The sequence below is a fragment of the Simochromis diagramma genome, unplaced genomic scaffold, assembly GCF_900408965.1.
Source record: "Simochromis diagramma unplaced genomic scaffold, fSimDia1.1 OVJJ01000293.1, whole genome shotgun sequence".
Lineage (NCBI taxonomy): Eukaryota > Metazoa > Chordata > Actinopteri > Cichliformes > Cichlidae > Simochromis > Simochromis diagramma.
The window spans coordinates 8473317-8485490 of record NW_024386801.1 but is presented as its reverse complement, the minus strand read 5'-3'; the positions used below and the strand labels follow the sequence as shown (position 1 = coordinate 8485490).

Below are 12174 nucleotides of genomic sequence, written 5' to 3'. Positions count from 1 at the left end.
TCTGCTGTCTTCTGCTTTTCCCTGCTTTTCTCTCCTCTGCCCCAAAACCCACTCCAGAGCATTTGTCAGCTTCCCGTGTGTGTAAATCTGCATATCTTTCCTATCTCTCACTGTATGTACTCTATAATGGAGTGGGATCATCGGTGCCAAGTGGAGGATGCAACTGCAATTGCTTTGACTGTTTCTTCACTCTCTATCTTATACTCGCTCTTCTTCTCAGACAGAAATGCTCCACTTTGATTTGTAGCAGAAATGAAGATGGGGAATTTCAAAGAGAATTCTCTTCTTCTGCTGACGCATGCCGTCCCACTCCGGAATTGCCTCGGTGCTCACTTGTTCTCTCCCTCCTTCTTTCCCTATCTCTTTTTCTGTCTTACGCTCTCTTACCTTACCCCAAACTCTCTTTTCTCATTTTAGTCTGCCTGTCACTCTTATCTGTAAGCTCCCTCCCCCCCTCCCCTCATAGGCGATGCCATTTTCTCATCCTCCATCCATCCTTGCTGCTCTGTCTCCCCAGCGTCCCATGGCAAATCTGCCGTGTTAGTGTTGTTTGTCTGGCTGTTTTGATGTCTGCTCCTGGTCACGGTTGGTGGAGGAATAAGCACCTCTAAACCTGTGTCAGTCCCTGAGACACAGCAGTTTATTTATAACGCTTCCTTTGTACGCCATCTGTCAGTCAAGCCAATCCTCTGTCTCTTCACTCCCAACTCTACAGAGACTGACAGACAGACAGGCAGCCTGCTATAGGAGCTATTATAACACACACAATCTCATTAGTGCAAGAGAGAAGAATATGGCTGACGGATTAACTGAAGCTCTCATTCCTCAAAGCAACTTTCAAGTGTCGTATCAATTACGCATGGGTAATAGGTGTCAATGGCAAGCTGGCTCTGACAATACATAGCAATTAAGTGGATTTGTTTCAGTACTTTTTATGTTCGTGGCTGCTTTGGCTGAGGAGAAGGACAACATCCCTGTATTGTTTCACAGAGGACTGTTACCTAGGGACTGAAAATTCCCATCGTTGTCCTACTGTCTTTCCACCAGCTTCCTCTCCAACATTTACTTCTTATTCTTCATAAAACTTCAACACCTTATCGCTCTTCATTCTGTTTGCCGTGCTATAGCTCTCTTACCTGCAAAGCTGACATTAAGGATGTAATCCCTGTAGAGTCTGCGCCCATCCAAGGCCTTCATGCTGTCACACAGCTTGGTGGTGTTAAAGCACAAGCTACGTTGCATGTTATGTAGGGCATAAGCCATTGCATACACGGCATTCACCACAAACATGATCTTGGACTCGGGTTCAAAGTTATTCTTGTCCATCGACAAGTCCTTGTCACATGGTGGGGGAGGTGTCTCTCCCAAGCCCACTCCGCCTCCTCCCCCAAAAGAGCACTGAAACCGCTGCTCCCAGAAGTCCTTGAACCAGGGATTCCGATGATTTTTGACAGGGTTCAGACTAAGGAAGTAGCGGTTGAATTCTGGTATGGGATTGGCTGCCAATTCAAGCGTGATGGCTCCTTCAGCTGTGACCTCATTTCCCTTGACAATGCTTTCCTGCGCACCCCAGCCGTCGCTGGCCACCCATATGAAGGAGGTGTTGAGCCTGGCAGCAGCTGCCAGCAGCTCTCTGGCATCGTCACTTCGCAGGAAAAGAACAGCCACACGGGCGTTTGGCTTCTGGAGGAGCTGACGGATCACAGCTTCATAGGACTTCTTCGCGTTAGACCGTCCCACCTGGACAAAGAGGAGACATGCTGCAATTTAATGACAGACATACTGTACATGCTCCTCCTGCTTATGTTCCCTATTCGTAATTATTTATCACATAAATCATAGGCGGAAATGTGACAAAAAAAGATATGTCTCACAGTCTCATACCAACATGCATTTCTGTAGCAAATTAGATGAAAAATGTGACTGTGAAAGCACCCGGAATGAGTTCTTGGAGATAAGCTTTCATTTTCTGGTTCACGACTGATAACACCAGTGTGATATTAAACCCTATTTGGTGTAGGACGAGATAAGACGTAAAGACAAACTTTTATAAGCGTACAAATTTAGCACTTTGCTTATTGTTGCTGGTGCAGCCGTAGGCCATACATCAGGGTGACATTCCACATGGAAGTTTTGGCTTTGTTTGTTTTGTTTAGCTTTTCTTTCTGTTTGCTTCTTATAGCCATGTGGATTTGACAACAGTAATGTGCAAATGAATTCTTTTTCCTACCTTCTCTGAAGTGGCAATACAGATGTTTCTCATGCGTGCCTCTTGTTCAAAAGCCTCGATACCAGTTTCCCCGTAATCACCCTCGGATGCGACGGTGGACACATAGGTCCAGTTGAAGAACCGCAGGATCTCAGCCATGGCTTTGGCCTGGTAGAAATCAGGGGGCACAGTGCGGGCAAAGTAATCGTACCGCGTCTTGTCGCTGAGTTTGGCACTTGTTGAAGCGTAGCTTATCTGAGGGATCTGGAAGAGCCTGAGAAGATTGGCAACCTGAGGGAACACATAAATCAGGTGGAATAATTCTGAGCCTGCTGTTGTAAAATTAAGCTATCGCAACTGCTTTAAAATTAGAGTCTTGACACTGATTGATTGATATCTTTTTTTTTTTACTGGATTTTCATAGCCCATGCTCCTATGACGTGATGAAATATATTTTAATATTTTAACTTTAATATTTTGCTGCAGATAACACTGTAAAGTTATTGAGAAGAGCCAGGGATAAATGAGCAAAAGGAGATTTCCCATAATTTTTTGTAAATTATATTTTTAATGTTATGTATCCAGAGCTGAATTAGAATTGACTGATTATGCTCTTATGGATCAGTGTGAATACAATCTAATAAGTCTGAATTTTATTAAAATATTCTCTATGAACTTGATGATTTTTTTTAGGTGATAGTATAAAAAGTATTTTCTTTAGGGATGATTTGACACTTAGACTGAACGTAGTCAATGTCTGAAAGGTAGAGTAAAAAAATTAAGGGCCATAACATGTCAAACTTAACATTTATAGTAACTTTTATTAGTTTCTGTCATGAATATATATATATATATATATATATATATATATATATATATATATATATATGTACAAAAAAAAAAAACACCCAGCACGCCCCTGCGGGCGGTTTATCCTTCAAGCTCGGGTCCTCTACCAGAGGCCTGGGAGCTTGAGGGTCCTGCGCAGTATCTTAGCTGTTCCCAGGACTGCGCTCTTCTGGACAGAGATCTCCAATGTTGTTCCCGGGATCTGCTGGAGCCACTCGCCTAGCTTGGGAGTCACCGCACCTAGTGCTCCGATTACCACGGGGACCACCGTTACCTTCACCCTCCACATCCTCTCGAGCTCTTCTCTGAGCCCTTGGTATTTCTCCAGCTTCTCGTGTTCCTTCTTCCTGATATTGCTGTCATTCGGAACCGCTACATCGATCACTACGGCCGTCTTCTTCTGTTTGTCTACCACCACTATGTCCGGTTGGTTAGCCACCACCATTTTGTCCGTCTGTATCTGGAAGTCCCACAGGATCTTAGCTCAGTCATTCTCCACCACCCTTGGGGGCATCTCCCATTTTGACCTCGGGACTTCCAGGTTATACTCGGCACAGATGTTCCTGTACACTATGCCGGCCACTTGGTTATGGCGTTCCATGTATGCCTTGCCTGCTAGCATCTTGCACCCTGCTGTTATGTGCTGGATTGTCTCTGGGGCATCTTTACACAGCCTGCACCTGGGGTCTTGCCTGGTGTGATAGACCCCAGCCTCTATGGATCTTGTACTCAGAGCTTGTTCTTGTGCTGCCATGATTAGTGCCTCTGTGCTGTCTTTCAGTCCAGCTTTGTCCAGCCACTGGTAGGATTTCTGGATATCAGCCACCTCCTCTATCTGCCGGTGGTACATACCGTGCAGGGGCCTGTCCTTCCATGATGGTTCCTCGTCTCCCTCCTCTTTCTTGGGTTTCTGCTGCCTGAGGTATTCACTGAGCACTCGGTCAGTTGGGGCCATCTTCCCAATGTATTCTTGGATGTTCGTTGTCTCATCCTGGACTGTGGTGCTGACACTCACCAGTCCCCGGCCCCCTTCCTTCCGCTTAGCGTACAGCCTCAGGGTGCTGGACTTGGGGTGAAACCCTCCATGCATGGTAAGGAGCTTTCTTGTCTTTATGTCAGTGGCTTCTATCTCCTCCTTTGGCCAGCCTATTACCCCAGCAGGGTACCTGATCACGGGCAGGGCGTAGGTGTTGATGGCCCGGATCTTGTTCTTACCATTCAGCTGACTCCTCAGGACTTGCCTGACCCTCTGCAGGTACTTGGTGGTTGCAGCCTTTCTAGCGGCCTCTTCATGGTTCCCATTTGCCTGCGGGATCCCCAGGTACTTGTAACTGTCCTCTATGTCTGCAATGTTGCCTTCTGGTAGTTCAATCCCCTCAGTTCTGACTACCTTCCCTCTCTTTGTTACCATCCGACTACACTTCTCCAGTCCGAACGACATTCCAATGTCATTGCTGTATAGCCTGGTAGTGTGGATCAGTGAATCGATGTCTCGTTCACTCTTGGCATACAGCTTAATGTCATCCATGTACAGGAGGTGGCTGACAACTGCTCCATTCCGTAGTCGGTATCCGTAGCCAGTCTTGTTAATGATCTCACTGAGGGGGTTCAGGCCTATGCAGAACAGCAGTGGGGACAGAGCATCTCCTTGGTAGATCCCGCACTTGATGGTGACTTGTGCTATGGGCTTGGAGTTGGCCTCTAGTGTTGTACGCCACATCCCCATTGAGGATTGAGTTCCTGATGAAGGCTCTTAGGGTCCCATTGATCTTGTACAATTCTAGGCATTCCAGTATCCAGCTGTGGGGCATTGAGTCATAGGCCTTCTTGTAATCAATCCAGGCAGTGCACAGGTTGGTCAGTCTGGTCTTGCAGTCTCGGCTGACTGTTCTGTCTACCAGTAGCTGGTGTTTTGCGCCTCTGGTATTCTTGCCAATTCCTTTCTGTGTCCCACTCATGTATTGACCCATGTGCCTGTTCATCTTAGCCGATATGATGCCTGACAGGAGCTTCCATGTAGTACTGAGGCAGGTTATTGGTCGGTAGTTGGAGGGGACCGGTCCCTTCTTGGGGTCCTTGGGGATCAGGACCGTCCGACCTTCGGTTAGCCATTCCGGGTGTCTCTCGTTAACTAGCAGCTGGTTCATTTGTGCTGCCAGACGCTCGTGGAGTGCAGTCAGCTTCTTTAGCCAGTAGGCGTGAACCATGTCGGGCCCTGGTGCTGTCCAACTCTTCATACTGGAGACCCTTTCTTGGATATCTGCCACTGTGATGGTTACTGGACCCTGTTCAGGGAGGTCGCTGTGGTCTGCCCTCAGATCCACTAGCCACTGAGCATTGCCGTCATGGGTTGCGTCCTTCTCCCATATGCTCTTCCAGTATTGCTCAGTCTCCAGCCTTGGTGGTGCTGTTCTCTTATTATTGTTCCCTTGCCACTGAGAGTACACCTTTGCTGGTTCTGTGGAGAACAGCTGGTTTATTCTCCTGCCTTCTATCTCTCTGGTGTACCTCCTCAAGCGGCTGGCCAAGGCTGTGAGTCTTTGCTTGGCAGTTTCCAAGGCCTCAGGTATGGACAGCTTACTGTATTTCTTATGCACCTTCTTTGTCGCACCTTTCTGCAACTCCATTAGTTGGCTAACCTCCCTCCGTGCTACTTTGATCAGCTTGTTAGTGTCGGTAATCGTGGTTGTAGGTATTATCCGTAGTGCTGCAATAACATCATCTAGCAGACCTTCTGAGGGTACTTCACGTAATCTTGGTAACCGGCTACGGGGGATCCAGGTGTCAAGCTTGGCCATTATCCTATTTTTCAGGTCAGTTCCTCTCGCACTCAACGATCCTTCTCCTATCGCACTTGGGGCTATGTACCCAATCTCGGGTGGGGGTGATGATATCTCCCCCCTGACCTGGCGTCCTGATTCCTCCTTGCCGTAGCATTTGTGTTGTACCTTGTCAATCTCTAGCTGTGAGAGCGGTCCCTTCTTTCGAATGTTGGAACACTGAGCTACTAGTTGTTTCGCCGTCATTGTGGATGTTGGGTATCGAAGAATCCATAGGTCCGTCATCCTATTCATGTAGCCCCTTCCGCCGGGGTTACTTGCGTAGTAGCATTCCAACAACGCCCTGTTTTCGTCTCTTGCCCACCGATGCCTTCTTGTTCCAGTAGCCCATTTTTCGTCAGGGTGCCCTGGTTCCTCAACACCTGACGCGGACCTTGTTGATCCGGGCGACGTCCGAGCCGGCATGCCTTCATATTTATCTGTCTCGCTCATGTCTGCGGTAGGCTCGCTTAGCATAGGGGGTCTAGCCTTAGGACCCTTACTGGATACAGACGCCCCAGGCAGGAATCGAACTTGCGATCCTGGGTTCCAAAGACGTGTAGTCTAACCACTACGCTATCCAGCTGCTATTGGTGTCAGGAGTGGGGTCGTGCAACAGGACATTGAGTCCAACTACAGCAGCAAATCCACAACAGAATGACTGAAAATGACGTGAATGACTCAATGTCCTGTTGCACGACCCAATTTCAGTCAAGCTGTCGGAACTGAGAATCAGCACAAGGAATGTTTATGGGGTTGAAATATATAAAAACAATAGCATCAGTTTGAAACTGCTAAAGCTTCTTGCGCTTAGTTATTTAAAGTTGGTGTAAGTGTTTATCTGTTTCAAGTGATCTTTAACCTTTGACTGCAAGGCACTTAATCAAATATTTTTAATAAAAGCTGAGAAAAGATTTTTTTTTTCCATATGGAAAATGACAACATATATTGAAGATCTCTGCCTGTAGAAGTTGCTTCTTGCGTAACATGAAGATAAAAGAAAACACAGCAAGTACATATGCACATGGTGAATCATTTATTAGTGACGGGTGCCTGAGCTCTAGTAGCGTCTATATTGCATTCCCTTTTACTATTGATTGGGCTATGGTCATGTTCTGTTTATTGCAGTTTCAATCACAGGTGTCACACAAACAGTAGAGATACGACTGGAAGACATCCTCGCGCTCACAAAGACATGTAAACATACACAATCAAACATGCACAGGCACCCACAAATAAACACAAACTACACAGCCATTCTGTTCCCGCCTCAGTTTAATCCCGTTAGAGCGCATCAGTCTGTGCTTTTCTATATTTCATTCATAGCTCAGCTGATGAGCTGTTTTGACAACATGTCAGAATCTCATTAGACTAATAATGCAGAAGATTAGAGCACATGCTCACATACATACACCGATGTGCACCAGAACAGGCCGACACTTACGCCAACACCTGCGCTGACATACACAAGCACGCTCGCACTGATGGCTGCTTATAGTTCTGCAGGCAGGTTTTATGGGTTTAAGATGGCACTTGACTTAAATGTCACGGAAGGTCACGCTGCAAAATGTAACCGCATTGCTCCATTACCTGCCACTGAACAATGACCAGCTACCTAAGAGGGCTGTGTGTAGGGACACGGGGAGTTTACTCTGTTAGCGAAAGCTGCCTTCTTCCCTTGTGAGAGAGAGAGGGAAGGGAGAAATGCATAGGAATGGGCTGGATGTGGATATGGAAAGAAATGAAAGTAAAGGACGGAAAAAATGGTGCAGAGGAGGGGTTCTGTGCGTTTTCTTCTTGGAATGCAAGTCACACACATGCACACACAGAGACATATACACAGAGACATGAATGAGTAGAGGGAAGGAATCATGCTCGCTAAGTAAATGCCTTCAAGGCACTGGAGTTTAGTTGTGCATGGTTAAACATAAAATAATTCCCTATTACTTCATTTGGAAGCCACAGACAGACTGGCCAAGTACAAAGGCATGAAGGAGTAGCTGGATTAGCTTCACTGGCATTAGATCACAAAACAGCACACAGTTCAGGTCTTGTAAACACGGTCTCTGTTTAGATAAAAAAAACCCCCAAAACAAAACGATAAAAAAAAACCCAGCAACAAAGGCCAACAAAAACGAGCCGCAAGAAAACAAAGCATAATTATGTCTGATGAAGGACAAGAGGCAGTGCAGATGTGTTAACAATGGCTGCCCCAGGAAGGAGGAGGAGGAAAAGAAGGGGGCTGAGGTCAGCATACACTGAGATCTCCCCAAATAGCCGGGAGGGATGCCTCAGAATGCATATAAATATGGAGGGAAAAAAAGGGAAGCAGGAAGTTATGAGAAGTGAGAGAGCAAAGATTTAGAGGAGAAAAAAAAAGCAATATATGAAACGGAAGAGAGAGAAAAAGACAGGGCAGGGTGAGAAAGAGAAGACAGAGAGACAGTTTCAGAGATTAGGGATTTAAGGACTGATAGGAGGAGGCTTTTGTGCAGTCACAGAGGAGTAAGGGAGAAGGAGGTTTTATGCTAAACTATGCAAATTACATAGTTCTATGACAAGAGCTACACGGGCTGGGAAAACACACAAGAGCACACCGATGGAGCTTGATTCTAAGAAATAGACATACACATACATACACAGTCACATAAATATGAAAACAGCAGAAATGGAAAATGTCACTTTAACCCTTGGTCATGGGAGAATAAGCAAAAAGTTAATGAGAAAGTTAAAAGTAGATGATCACAGTGATTGTTGTTTGTATAACTACTTCTGTACTTTTGTTACCTGTATAGAGACACTGCTAAAAGATCCTCCTATGACTCCTGCGATTGCAAGCGGGCTGTCGTCCTGCAAAGCATATGATCCATCGGGACAGATGAACTCTGTGTCGTCCACCTTGGTGAGAGAGGCTCTTACGAACTCCAGAGCCTGGGCAACACAGAGACACAGATATTTTAGAACAAGTGTAATGGATCATGTAGGGTACAATATGGTCTATGTTTTCTATTAATTCTTAATCAGCCTTTGAAGTATTTTTGCTGTAATGAATGTGCTACATAAATAAAAGTTGAATACTTTGAGGTTATTTTTTAATGCAAAGTTTCTCTCTTCTTGAAAGGACAATGAAAATCTATTGCTTCACACATGAGGTTGATTCATTTCAGTACAGGGTCCAAATTGTAAATTAACTCATACGAGACCAAGGCAGATTATACTGTATTTAAACTGCTGTGGGAAACAAGTTATAAATCCACAACCTGTTTAGAGAAACCAGACGTCAACAATTCAAGGTTTATGCAATCAGTCACAGAGCTCATTGCGTAAGATCACTAGATGCATCATACCTAAATAGCTCAGCAATAAGAAGATTTTTTTGAAGATAACAATCCTTGAGGGGAAAGTGCCATCCTTTCTTTTTATCTGGCTCATTTCCCCCATCGAAAATAGCTTCAATCTATCTTTCTCATCACGGATTTGCTGTTATCATTCAAGGCAATATCCTTTTTCCTTTGTGAATAAAATAGAATTTCGAGGTACATTTACTTCACCTGAATATTACCTTTTAATGAGAGCCTATAGTTTTATTCGATTTAAAATGGAAACGTTGCACATTTAACTTCTGAGGCCAAAAATTACTTAGATGAGCAACTTTTTAAAGACAAAATATAGCAAAAGTTCAAGTCGCCCAGGAGCACAAAACAACTAATTAGATTTTAACTGTGCTGTACCTAAAACGTTACATCAGCATTCACATGGATTATCCCGATATTTCACCAATGTGCTTTTGTGGGGATTTGATTACTTTCAGTGCTGTCATGTGTTTACCTTTAATGTCCTTTAAACTGACTTTGACTTACATATGTAAGATATGATTATGATGCGACCTAATTTTGTGGTAGTGAGACTAAATTTTAGGTGTGTGGGAAAACTACCATATGGCAGAAAATTACATTTGTACACTGTCTAGATTCATCATCTGCCATTGATGCACAATGGCAATCTTCACCCACCTGTTCAAGTGCATAGGTATCTCTGGAGCAGGTATCAAGAATGTGGACCCCTAGGGAGACCCCTGGTAGCAAAGCTTTGTCCGAGTTGATTCTGTCTATGGCAAACAGCATGGCCTCCAGCCTCTGGATCCCTCTGTCCTCATTAACACGGCCACATTCCTCCATGCCAGCTCCTTTTTCATGCACTGGAAACAGGCCGCCGAGCACCAGGTCACCCTCGATGCGGATCTCCCGACGTGACTGGGGTGGGTCTGAGAGCAAAACGCCTTGACACATCATGACCAAAACAAGAAAGGGAATGCGGGCCACCATGTTGTGCTCAGGAAGGATTGTCAGAACGCAAGAACAGGTGTGACAGAGAGCGAGACAGAGGGAAGCGAAGGGCTAAGGGTTAAGGTTAGGGGTGAGGGGTTACAAGTGAAGTGGACAGTGCTCAGTGGGGTTGAGTCAGGCAGCGGCCGTGGATTCTTGGGTTGTTTTGTGGCCCATGAAACGGTCAGGGAGAACTGAACTGGACCACACATGGAGGGGCACACCATCTGGGCATCAGTTCTGCTTGCAGAAGAAGGGAGAAGAGAGGAGGAGAAAAGAGAGGAGGGAAGAAGAGTGGGATATAAGTTTGTCAGTCCACATGCCACAGGGCAAATCTAAAAGCTGAAATACTTTTTGTGGTACAATGAAGTAGAAAGACAGCAAAGTAGACATTTTAGTGGAGTTTGGGGACACTGCTAACAAGGGCTCAGTCATTTCTGCTTTACAGGCAAAGCAAGGCCATGACTAACAGGGATATGGAATTGTTTGGAGATTTTACCCCACTCTTCTCCAACCTCCTCCTCCCTTACATCACCCGGTAAACTTTCTTATTGTAAGTGTGCACATGTGTGCGTGCGTATGTGTGTGTGTGGGGGGTGTCTGCCCCTGGTTGTATCAGGATAAGCCAGCTTAGATGGCTGGTTGATACACGAGCCAAGTCTTCTCATGCCACAGATCAGAAAAGCTTCTCTAATCTCATCTCTGTTCCAGCAATTCTCCGCTTGTCCATGAGTTTATACCCCTAAGTATATGTGTGCATGTGTGTGTGCGTGTGTGTGTTATCAGATTTATTGCTCCCCCTCTCCCTTGCATAATTACAGAGTGAGGGCTGAATGCATTTTACCATGAAAGAAGCTGTCTGACAACAATGAGGCCAACAACAGCTGATGCTACTTAGTCATCTTACGACTCAATTAAAGCTGTGTTTTGACTGTTTTCTTCACTAATGTGCTCCACCTCCATTTTTGTCAAAGCCGGCCTAAAATATATGAAATATATGAGCTAAATGTTAAAGACTCTACAGATTTTGCAGTTTACATGTTTGGACAGTACAACCCATGTGAGTATAAAGGTAAGATTTATACAAGAGCTTCTGTAGCTCTGGAGGGGGTTTTGTCCTGTAAAAATGCTTTAGCTTTAGCAGCATCCATGCACTGCAAGCTGAAGTGCAGAGCTGTGGGCATTTGCAAGGCAAATATTCTGTTGGGAGTCATTAAGGTTAGTGTACTGAGATCAGTAGTTTAACAAGTAAAGAAACGGCACCTTGATATATTATGTGTACTATTACAATGCATCACTATGCCGTTTGCATTTAGAACAGGTATCTTGTCATCCTAAATCTTAGTATATAATAATGTATGCCAAGTGTGCTGTAATAGAGCAAATCAACTTCCCTACAGCTAGGCAATGTCTCTAGCTTTTTTAGGGATCATCAGAATATATGGAGTTAGGGAGCTGACAATTAAGGAACTGTTCGTTCCACAATAAAAAACACTGTTTGTAACTCATCATCAATTTTTGCTTACCAACCTCCCTTGGGTGTGTGGGAAAGCAATTTTTTTCCAGCAAATGTCCAAAACAACATATTTTATGTTTCAAGATCAAGTGAAAAAGCTCATACAGTAGCCATTGTGATAGGAAAAACGGCAGGTGGCACTGACTTGGTAGGTCAGCAAAACCTTTACCACAGTTTGCAGTTAGTTAATAGTCAGTGTTGTTTCTTTTAACCACAACAAAACACATTAAGTTGCTGATGAATTGCTTTTGTTTCTAAATCTTTATGGCAGATGTTGTCACATGTCACCAGTACAAAATGATGTATGATATCAGAAGTATAGAGAACACTGAATACTATCAACACTGAAAGGCCTTTACAATTATTGGATGGATTTCCCTAGTGCTAGTAGAAATTAACTAGTGCTTCTCCCTTTGAGGTTGACATTTTTGGAAAATGAATAGTCTGAACTAGTGG

The 12174-nt window shown here is 44.7% G+C and overlaps 1 protein-coding gene across 6 annotated transcripts in view; it reads right to left on the bottom strand.

Moving 5' to 3' along the window:
- Window positions 1-12174, bottom strand: part of grm3 (glutamate receptor, metabotropic 3) — a 43747-nt gene that overhangs the window by 14650 nt on the left and 16923 nt on the right. For all 6 annotated transcript variants that reach the window (XM_040025563.1, XM_040025566.1, XM_040025562.1 and 3 more), the window contains 4 exons: window positions 9891-10442; window positions 8665-8808; window positions 2231-2500; window positions 1137-1740 (listed from right to left, as the gene is read on the bottom strand). In XM_040025563.1, the coding sequence (XP_039881497.1) occupies window positions 1137-1740; window positions 2231-2500; window positions 8665-8808; window positions 9891-10202 (1330 nt within the window). In that variant the 5' untranslated portion in view covers window positions 10203-10442. The remainder of the gene's footprint in view (window positions 1-1136; window positions 1741-2230; window positions 2501-8664; window positions 8809-9890; window positions 10443-12174) is intronic.